Here is a 21,101-nt window from a genome sequence, read left to right as displayed (position 1 = left end):
CTTTAGCCCACCAGGATCCTCTGTCCATGGAATTTTCCAGGCAAGAAAACTGGAGTGGGTTGCCATTCCTTTCTCCAGGAGATCTTCCTGACCCAGGGATTGAATCCACATCTCCTGCATTACAGGCAGATTCTTTGTGCTCTAAGCCACAAGGGAAGCCAGATTCCATAAATATGTGTTAATATATGATATTTGTTTTCTGCTTTTTCTGACTTCACTCTGTATAATAGGCTCTAGGTTCATCCACCTCAGTTCAGCTGACTCAAATTCATTCCTTTTTATGGCAGAGACATTACTTTGCCAACAAAGGTCCGTCTAGTCAAGGCTATGGTTTTTTCAGTGGTCATGTATGGATGTGAGAGTTGGACTGTGAAGAAAGCTGAGTGCCGAAGAACTGATGCTGTTAAACTGTGGTGTTGGAGAAGACTCTTGAGAGTCCCTTGGACTGCAAGGAGATCCAACCAGTCCATTCTGAAGGAGATCAGCCCTGGGATTTCTTTGGAAGGAATGATGCTGAAGCTGAAATTCCAGTACTTTGCCCACCTCATGCGAAGAGTTGACTCATTGGACTCTGATGCTGGGAGGGATTGGGGGCAGGAGGAGAAGGGGACGACAGAGGATGAGATGGCTGGATGGCATCATCGACTCAATGGACGTGAGTCTGAGTGAACTCCGGGAGTTGGTGATGGACAGGGAGGCCTGGTGTGCTGCGGTTCATGGGGTCGCAAAGAGTCAGACACGACTGAGTGACTGAACTGAACTGACTGAGTATTCCATTGTATATATTAATATGTACCACAACTTTTTTATCCATTCATCTGTCAATGGACATTTAGGTTGCTTCCATGTCCTGGCTATTGTATATGGTGCTGCAGAGAACTTTGGGGTACATGTGCCTTTTTGAATTATGGTTTTCTCAAAGTATATGCCTAGTAGTGGGTTTGCTGGGTCATATGGTAGTTTTATTCCTAGTTTTCAAAGAAATATCCATACTGTTTTCTATAGTGACTGTATCAGCTTACATTTCCACCAACAGTACAAGAGGGTTCCCTTTACTCCACATCCTCAGAGGAAGAGATCTATTTTAAAAACATGTCATGAGTTAAGAGTTGAACAGACCTGACTCCATCAGTGATTATTGATATGGGGAGAATATTTGAGGCAGGAAGAATGGAAGGAATAAAAGGATATATAGAGCTGGTAAAGTCAGACAAAGTCCTTATTCATTGGCATGGATGGTACACATTGGGAAGTCTTAGGAATTAAGGTTAAAAGGGGAGATTGGGAGACTGGTGCTGAAGGGTTCCGAATGCTCTTCAAGGTGTTGAAAGGCCTCGAATATGATGAATTTATATTTTGTTTAGGAAACAGAACTACCAAAGGTATTTTTGTTAAATGTAAGAGTTTTTAATTGATTACTTGTTCTGACTGTCCACCAGAAAGTAGAGAGATGAAGATTACATTGAGGGAAAATTCTCCATGGGTCTCTCACACTGCCGCATATCTTCTGAGCAGACATTGAAAACTTTTATTTTTGATAGGTTTTCAGGAATGTCCTTGGAAAATAGATCCTGCATTTCCCTTGTGGCAGAGGGATTTTAAAGAGGACGATTTTAAGAAATTGGCGTTTCCTAACCTGAGTCTCTCAGTGTGATATAAATTAATTATCCTCAACATCCACCTAGACTGCTGGGCATTTCTCCTTTGGGACCTGGGGATCCAAAAGAACCAATGAAAAAGAGGCTCATAGAGGTTGCTGTGCCATGAGTTATAAAGACATTTGTCTTTGATTAGGAGTCTCATTGTTGTCAATTCCAATAGGCTAGTTTGTTAGTTTGAAAGTAGGGTAAAACATCAGAACCTTCACAGTTCTTGACAGACTGAAATGTTAAGATCCCAGGAGACAGTTAATGTAGTAATTTAATAATTACAATATGGTTTTGGCAGTGGACTTGAGGCTAGAAGTTTTCAGAGATGGAATTAACAAAATGTGTCAGTAAATTGGAAGAAAGAATTAAGAATAATATTTTTGAGTCTCAGTTTCCCATGTAAGGATGCTTGTTTCATTAAAAACAGCAAATGGGATTAAGGGAATGAAAACAAAAGCCATAGAATGGGAGAAAGTATTTGCAAAACACATTATCTGTCAAATGAGTGTCTCTAAAACCCTAGCAAATAAGAAAACAAACAACTCAAAGAACAACTGAGCAAAAGATCTGAAAAACACTTCACAACAGATCTATAGATGGTAAATAAAGGTATGAAAAAGGACTCATATGTTATTAAAGAATTGGACATTAAAACACAGTGAGATACCACAACACACTTATTAGAATGGCCAAAATCCAGAATACTAACAGCACCAAACGCTGGCAAGGATGTGGAGAATCAGCAATTCTCATTCATTGCTGCTGAGAATGTAAAATGGTAGATCTACTATGGAGGATAGTTGGCAGTTTCTTTCAAAACTAAACATACTCTTACCATATGATCCAGCAATCATGCTTCTTGGTATTTAGCTAATTGAGTTGAAAACTCCTGTCCATATGAACACTTGTATATAAAGGTTGATAGCAGCTCTATTCATGTTGCCAAAATTTGGACACAATCAAAATATCTTTCGATAGGTAAATGGATAAATAAGCTGGTATATCTATACAATGGAATATTAGTTACCATTAAAAGGAAATTAATTATTGAGCCATGAAAAGTCATGGAGGAAATATACATGCACATTCTTAAGTGAAAGAGGTCATTCTGAAAAGGGAACTCTGAACTGCTTTTATTCACAACACTTCTGTTACCAAATAACGGTTTTTTTTCCTCCCCACACCAACCAATTCTCCAACTTTCCTGACACCAGAGATATCCTACAACTCTGTTCAGTTCTGACATTAACTACTCAAAGTTAGCACAAACTCCAGGGGTTAAGGACTCAGTCTCACGGTGTGCCCACCCCCCGACCCCCCACTTCAAATGCTGGTCACTTCTGAGGGACTGGCTTCAGAAGTCCCCATATGCCGTCTTCAGGTTCTATAATTTGCTTATGTGACTCACAGAACTTAGGAAGGCACGTTCCTTAAAACTGCTGGTTTGTTATAAAGGATACAACCCAGGAACAACCAAATGGGAGAGATATACAGTAGAAGGTGCTAGGGCAGTGCTGTGCACAGAGCTTCCAGGCCTGCTCTAGTCGTGCCACCCACCCAGCCCCTCAATGTGTTCAGCAACTTAGAAGCTCTCTCAATATCATTAGTTAGGGGTTTTTACGCAGGTGTCATAAGATATACATGATGGGTTAAATCCTTAGCTATTGATGATCAATTCAATGTCCAGCCTCTCTTCCCTCCCAGAGGCCAGGGGTGGGACTGAAAGTTGCAATCAAGCCTTAGTCTCTCAGGCAACCAGCTACCATCCTGCAGTTATTTAGGGTCCTCCAGTCACCAGTCATTTTATCAGCATACAAAAGACATTGTTATTCTTCTGAAGGTTCTAGGGGTTTTGGAAGCTGTCTGCCAGGAATTGGGACAAAAGTTAAGCATATATTTCTTATTATGCCACAGGATCAAATGGTATAATTCCAACTCTGCAGCATTTTGAAAATGGCAAGACTATACATAGAGTAAAAAAATCAGTGGTTGCCAGGAGTTGGAGTGGGGGAGGGAAAGAGGATGGGTCAGTGGAGTATAGATTTTAGGGCCATGAAACTATTGTGCGTGATACTTGAACTGTGGGTTGGGTTTATGTCATACTTTCACCAATATCCATAGAATGTACAACACAGAGTGAACCTTACTGTGAACTATGGGCTTTAGTTATTAGTAATGTGTTAATAGGTAACACATCAACTGTAATAAATGTACCACACTAAAGCAAGATGCTGTTAATAGGGGAACTGGTGGGGTCAGGGGTTTTCTCTGTCTTGGTGACGTCACTAGTACCCTGTTGTTCACAGTAGGATCTGAGTGGCATCCAGGATCCTTTCTTTCTCTCACCTTCAACATCGATTTTAGCTCTAAAGCGTATCTTGAATCCAATTGCTTCTCTTCCTCTGCACGTTCAACCTAGACAAACCACCATCATCTTCTTCCTGGATCACTGTATCATGTCACTTAACTGCTTAAAACTTGCTGTGTTAGTTTGCTAGGGCTATGATACCAAAGTACTATAGACTGAGTGACTTAGGAGACATTAATCTTCTCACAATTCTAGAGGATAGAATTCTAAGATCAAGATATTGGTATGTTGATTTCTTCTGAGGCTTCTCTCCTTGGCTGGTAGGTGGTCTTCTCTTTGCATCTTCATGTGGTCTTTCCTCCATGTATGTGTCCTAATTTCCTGTTCTTACAAGGACATTAATCATATTGGATTAAAGTCCAATTTAGTGACCCCATTTTACCTTAACTACCTCTTTAAAGGGGACTTCTTTGGTGGTTCAGCCATAAAGAATCCTCCTGCCTATGCAGGAAACACTGGTTTGATCCCTGGGTGTATTTGTGTGTTTGTTTGCAGCCACAAGTTGGTGGAATACAAGGTTCATAAGAGCAGCCTCATTTTCCTTTTGCAGTGTTGTATCCTGGCACATATGGGTATTAAAATGCTCCAGTCACTGTGCTAAGCAATAAGAAGGTAATGGTGAATAGCTCTTTGTTATTATTAAAAAATAAGTTAATGTGTTCAGGTAACTTACTATTTAGTCATTCACTCAATAAATATTTACTGAACACCTACAACATTCTGAAAGTGAAAGTCACTCAGTCGTGTCCAACTCTTTGTGATCCCATGAACTATACTGTGCATGGAATTCTCCAAGCCAGAATACCAGAGTGGGTAGCCTTTCCCTTCTCCAGGGGATCTTTCTAGACCAGGGATTGAACCCAGGTCTCCCACACTGCAGGCGGATTCTTTACTAGCTAAGCCAAAAGGGAAGCCCTATGTGAAGAACTGACTCATTTGGAAAGACTCTAATGCTGGAAAAGATTGAAGGTGGGAGGAGAAGGGGACCACAGAGGATGAAATGATTGGATGGCATCACCGACTCAATGGACATGAGTTTGAGCAAGCTTCGGGAGTTGGTGATTACAGTGAAGCCTGGTGTGCTGCAGTCCATGGGGTTGCAAAGAGTCGGATACCACTGAGAGACTGAACTGAACTGAACTGTATCCTGAGCCCCAGGGACAGGTAATAAACAATACATACAGAAAATGTTCCCAATATTCTGAAGTTTCCATTCCAGAAAGGAAAATTTCAATCGGACAAAGAAATATGTAATCCAATGAGTAGAGAGGATGAGCCATCTCACTCTGCAGATGAAGAGGATTCCCCAGAGGGGAGAGGAAATGGGAAGGCACCCAGTTGGGAGCACATTTGGCAAGTCCAAGGACCAGCAGGGAGTCCACTGTGGCTGGAGCAGCCTGAGCGAGGGAGAAGGGGAGGAGGAAATGGGGTCAGCGAGGCAGCCAAGGGCCCATCTTGTGTGGCTTTGGATTTCATCTTAGTTGTGATGGGATCCATTAGAGGGTTCAAAGCCTGGGGGTGACATAATCTTTTACTGCACAGAGAAGTGCTTTATGAACTATTTCCTGAAAGCTCTTTAGGGGATTGGCTGAGACTCAGTGGTTCTTGAGAAACTTGATATTTCTGGCTGATACTGCATATACATCAGGTCCTGTACTGGTAGCTAGAAATACTGGAATATGTTCCCAGATTTGCACATTCCTTTCAGATGGGCCTTAGCTAGGCCTGGATTTTTGGCTTAACAATACCTCTTCGCACTTGTGTATCCAAGAAAGCATGAAGAGTGAAGAGGAAAGAGAGCAGAACACTTACAGTAATTCTCTGGCTCGCTAAAGCTTCAAGAAGAAAATGCAGAGAAGGTTTGGGTCCTTTCCACAATTAAAAACAATCAGTACCTTTTCCTTTGGAGTATTTTCTGGAAGTTTAATGATTAATGTAGGTAGAATTAGGAGTCAATATGACTCCATGTAGGGCTTCCCTGGTGGCTCAGTGATAAAAATCTGCCTGCCAATGCAGGAGATGCAGGTTTGACCCCTAGGTCAGGAAGATTCCATGGAGAAGGGAATGGTTATCCACTCCAGTATTCTTGCCTGGGGAAATCCATGGACAGAGGCGCCCAGCAGGCTACAGAAAATCAGACACGACTTAGAGACTGAGCACAAGCATGATGACTTCACATAAAGTGAAACAATCCCTTGATTTTGTTTTACCCACAGGCACTTACATGACCCCAAGAATAGCTTATTTTAAAAAGTTTTGACCTCCTCACATGGTTAGCCTATGACTAAAGTATTTTTTGAATCAATCACGTTGTTAATACATAAGAGAATTACTTGGAAGTTCAAGGAAGGACACAGTACAGGCTGAGTATAAATGAAAAAAGGAGCTAGAGAAGATTTCTAGGAGAAATGGCTTATTCCATGCTCATTTCTGGAAAGATTTCATTTGGTTATTGTATCCTTAAAGATTGCATTTGAATAGTGTACTTTTATTTGATATGGATTGAAATTAGGGTGATCCATTCATACGGGCCAAGAGTAAGGAAAACGTAGCCAGGCCCTCTTGTTTCTAGGTGTTAGGTCATAGAATTCCTGGGATATTTATTTTGTTTGCCTTCTTACATTAATAAAGGCTTTCCAAGTGTACAAGGAAAATCTAAATAGGACTCTCCATGATTAAAAAAAATTCAAACCAGAGTCTGAGTTCTTTTCTACCTGAGCTTATAAGGGATATATGCTGTTGCCTCTTACAAAGATGTGAAATGGAAGTTTGAGATTCCCTGATAAATGACTTATAGTTATTTCCTGTTATGTATTGTCTTCTGGGAAGCAGAATAGACATGCAATTTATTCCACTATGTGAGGTTGAATAAACCTTTCTAATTTGGAATTAGTCACTTGTGAGATCCTAATGAGGTAAAATGCCTGTGTTTATTTCTGACTAGTCATGGAAGAGGGCTTCTCTGGTGGCTCAGAGGGTAAAGTGTCTGCCTACAATGCTGGAGACCCGGGTTTGATCCCTGGGTCAGGAAGATCCCCTGGAGAAGGAAATGGCAACCCACTCCAGTATTCTTGCCTGGAAAATCCCATAGACTGAGGAGCCTGGTAGGCTACAGACCATTGGGTCGCAAAGAGCCTGTGTCACATTTTCTTGGCTCCTTTAGTTTGAGAATCTTGTGTCTGATACAAACATTAAATATGCTTGTATCAGACAGCCTATTCTTTTTTTTTTTTTTTTATCCCTACCCTATGATATATATATCTTTCTTTTTAAATTCTGTGTTGGTGGCCTCCAGTAACTTCCCTACCTCTTAACCCCTGATACCCCAAGAGCCTAATTATACTGGCAGCTAATGTATACCTGTGAACTGTCCACACAAAGGCTGATTCAGGAAGAACTCATGGGAAAGTACATTGGCATTTAAACTGTACATTTAAAAAGCAAACAACCAACCAAATATTCAGCACAAAAATGGAGTATCCAGTGATCCTGGGCTGGTGATTACATAGCTGTGTTTTGCATTCTTCATTCTCTTCTTGAGTGTCATCCATACAAGGGCCCACATCCCAGTTTGGAGAGAAGAATAAGATTGACCTCTGAGAAATCAGCTAGTAAAATCTATATAAATGGAACAAGAAAGCAGTCATGTTTAAATGAAGAATTTTTGAAATATCTAAAATGCAATGAAAAGGTGATCTTGGAAGCAGGACTGAATTGTAATTGAGTGAGTGAGTGCTAATTTGCTTCAGTCATATCCAACTTTTTGCTACCCTATGGATTTTAGCCTACCAGGCTCCTATGTCCATGTGATTCTCCAGGGAAGAATACTGTAGTGGGTTGCCATTTTCTCCTCCAGGGGATCTTTTCCATCCAGGGATCAAAACCAAGTCTCATGTCTCCTACATTGGCAAGTGGGTGCAAGTGGGTTCTTTACCACTAGCATGACCTGAGAAGGCAGTTTGGTAAATGGATACCTAGTCAATTTTGATGTATTCTTATCTAGGGATAGACTGTGATCACAAGACAGGGCATGAACTGAAGAGAGTACAGGGCAAGCCACCTGGAGGAGAAAGAATACAGTGGTGCATTACTGTCATATTGTGGAAGAAGAGTGTCTTTTGGTGGATTTAGTTTTTGGATTCCTGGGATGGTTCTAGACTCACCATCAGCCAACCAAATCTTGGCAATATGTCTACTTCCTCCTTTACTGAATTTACTGTTCCCTCTTTCCACCATGAAAACCCCTGTGTGTGCTCTGGCTTCTCTGTTGCTTTCTGAAGGAAATGGCAACCCAGCCCAGTATTCTTGCCTGGGAAATCCCATGGACAGAGGAGCCTGGCAGGTTACAGTCCATGGCATCACAGAAGAGGCAGACGTGACTTACCAACTAAACAGCAAACAATAGTTGATGTACAATATTATATGTTTAAGGTGTAGAATATAGCAATTCACAATTTTTAAAAGTCATATTTCATTTATAGTTATTATAAACTATTGGCTATGATTTTTATGCTGTGTATATATCCTTGTAGCTTATTTATTTTATGTATGATAGTTTTTACTTAATCCCCTACCCATATACTGCCCCTCTCCCTTCCCTCTCCCCACTGGTAACTACCAGTTTGTTCTCTATATCTGTAAGTCTGTTTCTTTATGGGAGAGGATTTTATGATCATCCTGTATCTCTTGCTAGATGGCTTGATGGGGGCTATTTCTTATGATAAACTAAAAAATTGACATTCTGGCTCCTGTGAGATAATTTAAAGGGAATCTGTTCTAAGAAGCAGATCACTTAAGGAAAGGCTGCTGCTGCTGCTGCTGCTGCTAAGTCGCTTCAGTCGTGTCCGACTCTGTGTGACCCCAGAGACGGCAGCCCACCAGGCTTCCCTGTCCCTGGGATTCTCCAGTCAAGAACACTGGAGTGGGTTGCCATGTCCTTCTCCAATGCATGAAAGTGAAAAGTGAAAGTGAAGTCGCTCAGTCGTGTCCCACTCTAGCGACCCCATGGACTGCAGCCCACCAGGCTCTTCCATCCATGGGATTTTCCAGGCAAAAGTACTGGAGTGGGATGTCATTGCCTTCTCTGAAGGAAAGGCTGGCAAAGCTGAATTTAGGGAGCTGCCAGGCCAAGGACCAGACCCCAAGCCCACGCAATAGCTGGCCTTTTTCTCAATGTGCTGTAATTTTTACAAATATAAAAGGAATATAAACACTACAGTGAGGACTAATAAGAATTCACTGTTGTTGTTCAGTTGCTAAGTCATGTCCACGACCCCATGGACTGCAGCACGCCGGGCTTCCCTGTCCTTCACTGTCCCCTGGAGTTTGCCCAAACTCATGTCCATTGAGTTGGTGATGCTATCCAATCATCTCATCCTCTGTGAATAAGAGGATTAGAGGTATCTATATTTCTTAGGTATCTCTAATCCATCATGGTCAAAAAACAGATTTTTAATTACCATACCATTTTGCTTCAATCTTAAAAACACGATAGATTTTGGTGATCCAAAGTCTGTATTCTAGTACATACTTTCATATTTTCTTTATGTGACCTTTATTGGTTATTAACTTTATGTCCAGGTGAAAATCCAGAATATTTTAGAATAAAAATACTCATAAAAGAGGAAGAATATTAGTACCCATTCTTCATAAACCATATTGCTACTTCACATTGACAGTTTCACTCACATTTTTTTTTTTTTTTTGAGCTAGAACTAATACTGAAAGTAGATATGGTGGTTTCAAAATGTCCTACAAAGGAGAAGAGGGATCATTCTCATACCAGATGCTTCTTGTTCCTGGTGAGAATATGCAGAATGTTTTTATAAGCCAGGCTCCATAAGCACACAGGATAGGAAGCACAGAGCATTGTGTTCAGATGAAAGCATAAGAGGAATGTTGGTCTCTAGAATGCTGGAATCGGATCGGAGGACAAGAGCCAAGCTTCTGCTCCTATAAAACGGATCGTAAAACCCATAAACGAGCAACCTCGATTTTCCAAAAATAAGAAAAAAGTTTTATAAACGAAGTGCTAAAGAGTACCCAAACTTTCTCTTCACTCCTTTTAGAATGCATGACCTCATCCCCTCATGCACTTGCACGTTTGCACCTGAGCACAGTCATAAGGAAGAGAAAATGCAGCATCGTTTTCTTGCTACTGTTATCAGCCTTTGAAAAATGAACTGAATACTCAAAATGCCAAAAATGGCCTTCTAGTATAGAGTGATGGTGATAATGGGAGGCTATATAAAAGATGAAAAAAAAATGTAATCTTTTCTCTAAAACACGTGGTTTGGTTTTTCAGTACCCACCCCACTGACAGGCGCTTCCCTGGTAGCTCAGATGGTAAAGAATCTGCCAGCAATGCAGGAAACCCAGGTTCGATCACCGAGTAGCAAAGATTCTCTGGAGTAGGAAATGGCAACCCGCTCCAGTATTTTTGCCTGGAAAATCCCATGGACAGAGGAGCCTGGGGTTACAGTCCATGGAGTCCCAAAGAATCAGATATGACCGAGCAACTAACGCTTTCACACTTTCCACTGACAGATGTATTGGTTAACTAGATTTTTGAAGCAAGAATAGAAACAAGAAGTTGTCTTCCTCTCTGGTTGTGTAAAATTCAAGAGATCTGAGCATTTTTGTATTATTCAGTGCCATACCCCCAGGATATAGTGGATATTCAATAGATATTTGCTGAAAGAATAGTCTACTAAATAGTAAGTTATCTGAATATGTTAATTTATTTTTAAAAAATAATAACAAAGAGCATTTGTTTTTGTTCACATAGTAATGAGGAAAAAACTTCCTTTTTAAACAATTGTTACCAAAATATCTGGTTACTCAAAATATCTAGTTAGTATATATGTATATGAATATATATACTAATATATATATTATATATATAATACTAGATTATATACATATATGTGTGTATATGTGTATCTATATATACACACATATATCTATATAATCTTCCATGAAGGGAGGGATTTTTATCTTTTTTAGTAAGCTGCAGTGCTTCCAGCTCCTAGTATCATGCATGGGACATAGAAGACATTCAAAACATTGGTTGAATGAATTATTAGGCATATGTTGTAGAGGAAACATAGTGATAAAATTATGGACCTCTTATCAATGTCTGTTTTCTGGTTTACACCCCAAATGTAGGCCTAATTTGCTTGATGACCTAGAGGAAATGCTGTATAGGGTATCTGACTCTTCTATTCATGCCCTTTCCTCTGTTTTGAACACAGGGAATCTTTCTTTTTTCCGTGCCAGGGTTCCCGTACTGATATGAAAACCTAGGTTAATACAACTGCTTTGTGGAGAGACTTCATGATTATTCAGATTTCAATCCTCATCCTGCTTTACTCTATGCAGTCACTGTATGAGATAATACTTGACATGATTAGAGCATTAGGAAAACTTTATCTAAATTTACTGAAACTTTTCCTTCTGCTCTACAGCTGTCATTTCCTGTGATATCCCACTCTTCATTGTTTCTCCTTTCAGACCTGGGCTTTCACTGGGTCTAAGAGTTACTAGTGACACTCTCCACGCCTCTCCTGCACCTGCTGTTTGTCACTGTTAACTATGTTATATGACAATTTCTCCAGGTCTAAGGTGCTAACTAACTCATAATCACTCTATGTAACCCAAGAGATGGTTTATGCAAGTGGACAGAATACTGATATGATCATCATGAGACCTCATTTCTAGAAAGAGCTCTGCCAGTTTTGTGAGCTTGGGGTACTCAGTCTACCTGAGATTCCCTTTTCTCATGTGAGGATTTGTCTAGATCATTGTTTCTACATAGATCCATGTATATGTCTTTCAAAAATATGTTCTGAGGTCACATTAATTTGGGAATTGCTGTGTATATACTTTGTGGAGCTTCCCAGGTGGCTTAGTGGTAAAGAACCTACCTGCCAGTGCAGTAGATGATGGAGACTAAGAGTTCAATCCCTGGGTTGGGAAGATCCCCTGGAGAAGAGAATGGCAACCCGCTCCAATTTCTTACCTGGGAAATCCCATGGACAGAGAAGGGGGTTGAAAAGAGTGGGACACAACTGAGCAACTGAGCAAACCCACAGACACCCCGACACACCCACCTACCCCCCCCACCCCCCCCCACACACACTTTATCACCTACTTGAACATTAGCAAGTTAAGATGCTGACAAGTCCTGAAACAAAGGAAATCATTTACTTGGTAATTGACTTTTATTGTGGGGAGAGGAAACATCTTGGTAGTTCCTTTGAAATTTATGAAGGAGTCTCAGTTGAACTTTCTAGAAGTCTTGGCTGTAATTGCACATCCCTTTGTTTCCCATGCTAGTTGCTGTGGGCATAGAGATAAATAAATAAGTCAGGATCTTGGCCTTTCATGCATAAAAATCAATGTTATAAAGGACAGTGATTTTAGACTAAAAATTTGTTCAAATTTTAGTGGCATAACAACTGAGAAGCAAGGAGGTCTTCCCAGAGTAGGGGCAGTGGGTAAAGAAGAACAGGTTTCCACAGGTGAAATGCCATTTGAGATGAGCACCAAGAGGTGGTTGCAATAACTCACCAAGTAGGGTGTGCTGCATGCTGTTGCTTCAGTCATGTCTGACTCTTTTGTGACACCATGGACTGTAGCCCACTATTCTCCTCTGTCCATGGGGATTCTCCAGGCAAGAATACTGCAGTGGGTTGCCATGCCTCCTCCAGGGCATCTTCCTGATCCAGGGATCCAACCTGAATCTCCTGCATTGCAGGCAGATTCTTTACTATCTGAGCCATCAGGGAAGCCCTCACCAAGTAGAGGAGGTAGGAAAGAATATTCCAGGCAGAAGGAGCAACATGCACAGAGGCATAAAATCCCCAGGTATATTCTAGGCCTGTGAAATAATTCTGAGGTTATGGAGTCTAAGAGTGGAGGTTACCTAGGGAGAGAGGAGCAGGAGAAAGTTCTGGGAGATGTTTTAAGTCCCCTTCTGTGAAGTCTGAAATTTATCCTGTAGGTAATAGGAAGCCGTCCTTAGAATGGTTTTTAATCAGGGGAAGTATATGGCAATAAGCATTTTACAGAGGGAATTATGGAAAGACAAGAGAGAAAATTCTGGCATGGTAAGACAGATAGGAGAGGGATGAGACTGGTAGGAAAACAAATTATGATTTTATTAAAATGTCTCAAGTAAGAGACGATAAAGAGTTGAATGACAGTGTCAAAGGATGAGAAGTAAGAAACAGGTTTGAAGGCAATTTAGGAGCTCAACAGACCATGGGAAATGCTTGGATATGAGGCAAAAGAGAGAAATACAAAATGACTGTGTAGCATTTGGCCTGGGCAAATGTTGGTGATTATAAAATTTACTAAGACAGAAACAGTGAGATATTTCATATAGATTTTGTATTGGACTGAGGATTCTATTACACAGAATAATTTTCCTGTAAAAACACATAAATTTTCTTTTTGTTTCAGGGTTCAATAATAATTTAATCAAAGACTATATATATATATACATATTAAAGGAGATTCAGTATCTACAGAAAAATCTATTTCAAACTTAAGTTTGATAGGTACTCTCAGTACATTCTTGTCAACAAAACAGCATTTTAAATCTATACATTTCTTTTGATTTTACCTCTAAATGATCGATAATCATTTCTAGGACTATAAATCCATTTGTTTTTCATTCAGTCAGCAACTCTCTTTCAGCCATGGATAGTTCTGTATACATTAATATCTCAGTAGAAGTTTGTGAAATTATTTTTATTTTCTAGGAGGAAACTGCTCAGGACACCAATAATTTTGTGATTATTCAAATGTTAAGCCAGTATTTGTGTGTGTGTGTGCTCAGTCACTCAGTCGTGTTCTACTCTGTGCAACCTCATGTACCATAGCCCGCCAGGCTCCTCTGTCCATGGGATTTCTCAGGCAAAAATATTGAAGTGGGTTGCTATTTCCCCCTCCAGGGGATCTCCCCAACCCAGGGATTGAACCCACATCTTTTGTATCTCCTGCATTGGCAGGAAGATTCTTTATTACTGGAAGACCTGGGAAGCCCTCATTATTTTTTAAGTAACCCTAAATTTGGCCTTAACTCCAAATATTATTGCCACTATTACATTAAAAACTTAATATTTAGGGAATGGGATTTTTCAAAGTCATCTTTGTATGTCATTGAAAAATTAGAAAAATATTCTTTTAACTCATCAAATTTTTAAGAAGTCCATGCTTATTTAGTGTATAGAACTTCACAAAGATTTAAAAGAATAATTTTCCCCAACAATCTTTTGAAGTATAGAGTTCTTCGACTGGGGGGAAAAGGAACTCCCCTTTAGAAGCAGGATGTGGAAATTAGCATGACCCAAACTGTTTACACAAAAGCAGTCTACACCTCCCTGATTAGGGCAGGCAATTTTGCCTTTACCTGTGACAGCTGCCTTTTATTAGTACTGGAAACAAATTGTACAATCTATGATCACTGAACTATGACTACCTTCTTATTCTCAATTTTCTGTTCAAGAGGACCAGGGTATACAGAAACAGAGTCAGTGGAGAGAAGTGTTGTTAGATACAGTTTTTCAGAGGAAGAGAAGTACAGTGCCCACCTTTAAAACCAACTGAGCTATCAGAATGGCTACATGTTGGAAAATGACCGCAGTAGTGACAGAGAGTAACTCTTGAGAACTTTTCCCCTTTTACTTCACAAAGAAATAAAAATTAAAAAGCTGAACAGTCTTAGGATGGACAGGGCAGCTTCTCCCTCCCCACTTCCCTTAGCTGCAATGCATTTAAGGCAGCTTCATGGGATTGTTTTGATTTAAATTTCAAAGCTTTGGAAGGCAGGTCTAGGTAATGGTTGTTCTCACTCTTCTGGGGTTAAGGATAAATGATTGCTGTAGCTAAGCCTGAAGACTTTGCAGATTTCTAAATGCATTTTGTTGCATCAAGAACAAATTTTGTACTCTTGAGAAAAGGCAGTGCAAAAAATGAGGTGACACACAATGTCCCTTTATCTTAGGGCAAAACAATCTTATTTCCCTGTAGTAGAAGTAGAAGCAGGGCAAGTCAATTTGTGTTATCTGAATCCAACAATCTGTATTACGGCTATGCCCTTCTCTCCCTGCTCCAGCCCCTCTCCCTTAACCTAGTAGTTACTTTAGGGGAGGCAGTTTTGGAGGAAGGATCATAAATATTCTGACCCAATACCCCAGGAGCCATGGCAAGCAAAAGAACACACCTGCCTAGAGATAGTCCTTGTGATATTTAAATGTGTAGGTTAATTTTTTTATCCACTTTAATAACCAGATTATCACTCTCCCCCCTCCACTTCTTTGCTTTCTATTTTTGCTCTGAAGGTGTGAATGCAGAAATCTCTGCAGGCAAATTACTCCAGAGCCATCACAGAACAATCCTAGAAGGAACAGTTAAACTCACAGTATCAGGATTCCTGATCCTTTCCCAACATGGCAGGTGTAAACGTCTGTATAAAATGTTCTATGTTTATCTTCAACTTTGTGTTCTGGGTAAGTGTTTTTCTTGTAATTATCAATTTTATGCAAGAAAGGGGATCTTGATACAAATAGCATAAATGAGAACAGACTGCACTAGAGAAATAGGAGGAGGAGGAGAATATATTTTCCATTGACTTGTTAGAACGTGTTTGTTCTTTCTTTGGTTATTTCAGTATTGAAAATGAGACAACGACCCCAAAAAGTGCACCTCAGGTTCTGTGCGGATAGGCATTTCATAAATATTTTGGTATTGTTATAAAACAATCACAGAGGAAAAAATATCCCTTAACTAAAGGACAGTTCTTAGTTGGATATCACATAGTTTTCCTTAGTTTAAGGACTCTGAAAAATCTGATCTGATTCCACCTGGAGCCCAATTCCATAATTCTAATCTTTACACCTGGGTTTGAAACAGATGAATGGTCAAGTGTAAAGACATCAGAAGAGGATCATTTATTTTCAAAGGTCCAAAGAAGAAACAATGGTCATTCTAAACTTGAGAGAGAAACAATAAAATTATTTAATCATGGAAAGATTAAACTAAGCCACTACTTTTGAATCAGAAATTTAAAGCTAGTATTTTGATGTATTATCACCTCATCTTTTATTCAATAAAGTTTGTGTTTTAGCCAACTCTTACATTTCTCTTGAAAGTCTACTGACATAAGAAATAACAGATTGATAAACAGCATCTAACACTGAAAAATGGAAAAATGAGATATCGATTGGGATGTTGGAAAATTGATGTTGTCATTTGTAATATAAGTGGTGCCATTAAAGATTGTTTAAAAGTAAGTCAGTAGGAATAGCTCAAAATGCTTAAATGAAAAAATTATTTTGTGTACTATATTGAAAAATGACTTATACAGTATAAGCAGAAGAAAGTTCTGTTTTTTTTTTTTTTTCCACTTGGCAAATAGGCAGCTGGTATCTACATGTTGGTAAATTTCTATTTCCTATTAAAATAATAATATTCTTAATCAAACTTAAGTAGATGTATACCGTCTTACTGCCCAGAAAGACTTTCAATGTCAGTAGTCCTAATGAGTACAAGTGATATATTGGTAAAGTAAATAAGAGAGAATATAGATAAATAAAATAAAGAAGTTTTGTTCTTTGTGCTTCCTCTTTTCTTTAGAAAAATGGGCTGCTTTTGCAAATATTAAATGAGGCACATGAATACAATGCCAGATTTTAGAAGTTTGTTCTGATCAATTTCTCCCCTTTGAAATATTTAAAATTGATTAAACACTGAGAGTAGAATATAAACAAAGAAATGCCAATGTGCTTTGGTTGGCTTTGCTTTTAAGTTTTTATTATGGAGAATCTCAAACATTCACAAAATATAAAAGGGTAATCAATCCCATCAGCCAAGCCCAAGAGCCATGAAACCATGGCCAGTCTTTCCGTATTGATATTCTCATATACCTTCCCCCACCCTGCATATTATTTTGAAGCAAATCCTGGATATACCATTTCATCTGTAAATACTTTAATGTATATATCTAAAAGATAAAGAATTCTCTTTTTAAACAATGCAACCATCACACTAAATTAATGACAATTTTTAAATTGCTTATCAAGTATCTATTCAAGATTCAAATTTCCAGTTGCCTCACAAATGTTCCTCTTTGAATCTGAATACAAACAAAGCCCAAACACTGTGATGCGTTTATATATCTTTTATGTCAGTTTTCATCTTTAGGTTCTCCATCTAGGTTCATCTCCCCACTCCTCCCCCAGAAACTTCATATAGTTGCATGTTTGGTTTGTCATATATTTTCCATGATCTGGATTTTTCTGTTTGCATATCATAGTCCATGGTATCTAAAAAGCCTCTTGATGAAAGTGAAAGTGGACAGTGAAAAAGTTGGCTTAAAGCTCAACACCCAGAAAACGAAGATCATGGCATCTGGTCCCATCACTTCATGGGAAATAGATGGGGAAACAGTGGAAACAGTGTCAGACTTTATTTTTCTAGGCTCCAAAATCACTGCAGATGGTGACTGCAGCCATGAAATTAAAAGACGCTTACTCCTTGGAAGGAAAGCTATGACCAAGCTAGATAGCATATTCAAAAGCAGAGATATTACCTTGCCAACAAAGGTCCGTCTAGTCAAGGCTATGGTTTTCCTGTGGTCATGTATGGATGTGAGAGTTGGACTATTAAGAAGGCTGAGCGCCGAAGAATTGATGGTTTTGAACTGTGGCGTTGGAGAAGACTCTTGTGAGTCCCCTTGGACTGCAAGGAGATCCAACCAGTCCATTCTGAAGGAGATCAGCCCTGGGATTTCTTTGGAAGGAATGGTGCTAAAGCTGAAACTCCAGTACATTGGCCACCTCATGCGAAGAGTTGACTCATTGGAAAAGACTCTGATGCTGGGAGGGATTGGGGGCAGGAGGAGAAGGGGATGACAGAGGATGAGATGGCTGGATGGCATCACTGACTCGATGGACATGAGTCTGAGTGAACTCCGGGAGTTTGTGATGGACAGGGAGGCCTGGTGTGCTGCGATTCATGGGGTCGCAAAGAGTCGGACACGACTGAGCGACTGAACTGAACTGAACTGATCCATGGATAGTTTAATGTGTTCCCTTGTTTTCTATATTATCTCTAACTTAGTAATTGCATTTGGCAATTTAATAAGATTCAGGTTATTATTTGCGGTATATAGGGGATAACTAATTTATAAGTGATATTTTGTTCTTTCATCAAAAGGTATATACTCTCTGACCATCTCTCTTTTTGTGATGTTAGTAGCTATTGGTGCTTAAGAACCTAAACCTGTCAGTTCATTAAGGGTCTCAGAGCGGTGATATCCTATATTTATCATTCCCTTCATTTATTAGCTGGAATACTTTCAACAAGGAGAGATTTAGCATTTACTGATTGGTTAACATTAGTGCCAGTTTTTATATTTTAAGAAAGAAGCATAAATGTTTTTACTCTTTACTCAACAGATTTCAAAATGATGAGTTAATTTTCTGTTATCATACAGCAGTAATAAGCAAGTAGTTTTTAAAATATCCTTAAAAAATAATACTATCACCATTCTTATCCTCACTGATGTGTAATTTATTCCATTTTTGGCAATGGGAGCATCTTCAGTTTGGCTCCTGAGTTCTTTTTACATGGCCCTAATAACTTTGATAACTTCTTCACTATTTAGGATAATAAGATGTTCCAGGCTCACTTTCTTGTTTCCTACCCCAGCCCTGGAATCGGCTATTTCTCCAAGAAGTCCTGATACCTGTTTTTAAAAAGCTGCAACCATTGTCTTTTTATGATACACAATATATACCAGCCATTTAAACAAACTGAAATAGAAATATGCTAATAAATATGCTTCTATTTTAATAACATGTCTCAGAGTCTTCAAACTAGTAACAGTCCTCAAATTATAAAATAGTCAAAATGTATCCCTGTTGTATAAAAACAGCATACAAAATTTTGATGACTAGTGTAAATACATAAGAGGTCAGTGTTTCATTAAATTGCTTATCAGGAATTTGAAAGAGATCTGAATTTTAAACTGAAATGAAAAGGACAGTCTAGGAAACAGGTATGTTACAGTTTCGGGATTATAAATTTACAATGAGCGTACAAGGTGAGCTGTAGACATCTGCACATGCTGTACCCGAACACTGTCACTGCTTTCCTGGGAAGCTGAGATTATTTTATGTTTACCTCTATCTCTGCTTTCCTGATAATCAAGTCTTTCTGATGATATGGATTTCAGTTAGATGTTTCTAACTTCCCTCAAAAGGCCTTGTTCTTCCCTTCAGCATAGTGGTGGGATTTACAATCTTTAGGTATCTTGAGTAAGAGCAATTGTCATGAAAAATGCAAGTGAAAGTCGCTCAGTCATGCCCGACTCTTTGCGACCCCATGGACTGTAGTCCGTTGAGTTCTTCAGGCCAGAATACTGGAGTGGGTAGACTTTCCCTTCTCCAGGGGATCTTCCCAACAGTCATAAAGGCTGATAATAACTTCTCAGCCAACAGGTGACATCAATATTTTCATTCAAAAGTTAGAGCAGGAGGAGTCTGTGAGGTTAGGGAACTATTCCTATTCTATTCTTCCCTGTACTCCCAACCCAGAGTTCTCAGCTGGAGTTTTACAATCCTTCATAGGAAATTAGCAATTTGTCACATTTCTAATGTTTACTTAAGCAAATATTTTACAGTCCCACTGATGTGGTTTTCTTGTAGATATCCATGACCTTGTGTTTTCAAATGCATTCTTTCTGCTGTAACTTTCGAGAAGCTAAGCCTTTGTAAAGCAGGGCCAGATGTTGAAATAGCTCCAACATATGCATATGGTCATTTAAGCTAACATACCACTTTCTTTTGTGAGAGAACTTGAGACATGTCACATAAGTGGGCAGTCATTTCTATTGGTTAGAATAAGCAATTGAAGAAAAATAAGTGAAACTAAAAATCATTTTTAATCACTCATGCTAGAGTTTGATGCAAATTAGAGTGAATGAGAGGTATGGTAGAGAATAGGTAAATGATAGGTATAAAACCTATTTCTCCTATTGTGTTGAAACAGATAAACTACCCACATTTTCTTATGGTCCTCTTAGATAAGTCTGGTTTAGGAGTGTTTTGGATGCTTGGAGTATCTTAGGGGTCTGGTGCTGAAGAAACCTGGCAGGTTGCAGTCCACAAGGTCACAAAAGAGTTGGACACGACTTAGTGACTAAACAATGATAATGACAACAAGCATGGAACACAAGGCCTGTAGCACACAGATACGGTGAAATCATTGCCAGAGGCAGAGATTGTGTAAAGGCCGGCTTTTCATGAAAGAAAGCAGAGTGAAGTAACTTTACTAAACCCAAATGGGGGAAGGTGAGAAGGAGGAGCCAGGTTATAAAACCAAATGTGTTAACAGCTGAAGGAAGTTGACACATGAAAAGTTTTGAAAAGAGCAGAAGAATGTCAGGAATTGAGAGAGTTCAGAAACCAACATTTCAATGTCATCGTTGCATTTTATATGGTACCTGGGCCTCTAGATTGGATGGGCCGAGAGCAGTTAAAACAGTTAAAGCAGAGTAGGGGCTTTTGGTGGCTCAGTGGTAAAGAATCTGCCTGCCAATGCAGGAGGTGCAGGTTTGATCCTTGTGTTGGGAAGATCCCCGGGAAAAGGAAACGGTAACCCGCTCCAGTATTCTTGCCTGGGAAATCCCATAGACAGAGGAGCCTGGTGGGCTATAGGCCATGGGATCTCAAAGAGTCGGTCATGACTAGTAACTAAAGAACAACAAAGCAGAGTAGACATAACTATGAGATGAGATCCCTGAAAAATAAGGTGCGATTATATTTCATTCTGATTGATGAAGTCCCCCTAGTTAAAACTTGACCATGACGAAAATGTGTGAACTTTGTAAATATAATGGTTTCCTACCACTATGCAGTTAGCTTGGAACTATAACAATGACAAAAGTCCTGGAGCCCAGAGGTCAAGAGCTGAACCTCAGTTTTTTCATCACCAGTTGTGTGACTCTGGGGAAATTGGTTAACCTCTCTGAGCTTTACAGTTCCTTATCTATAAAATGGGACTAGTAATAGTTT

At 39.4% G+C, this 21,101-nt stretch overlaps 1 protein-coding gene across 1 annotated transcript in view; it reads left to right on the top strand.

Annotated features, from left to right (window-relative positions):
• TSPAN8 (tetraspanin 8) overlaps window positions 1-21,101 on the top strand; it is a 66,706-nt gene that overhangs the window by 16,026 nt on the left and 29,579 nt on the right. The window contains exon 2 of the mRNA XM_019959997.2: window positions 15,366-15,533. Coding sequence (XP_019815556.1) covers window positions 15,474-15,533 — 60 coding nt within the window. The 5' untranslated portion in view covers window positions 15,366-15,473. The remainder of the gene's footprint in view (window positions 1-15,365; window positions 15,534-21,101) is intronic.

Source organism: Bos indicus, chromosome 5 (assembly GCF_029378745.1).
Source record: "Bos indicus isolate NIAB-ARS_2022 breed Sahiwal x Tharparkar chromosome 5, NIAB-ARS_B.indTharparkar_mat_pri_1.0, whole genome shotgun sequence".
NCBI lineage: Eukaryota > Metazoa > Chordata > Mammalia > Artiodactyla > Bovidae > Bos > Bos indicus.
Note: the sequence above shows the minus strand (reverse complement) of the source record. Positions and strands in the feature narration are given on the sequence as shown.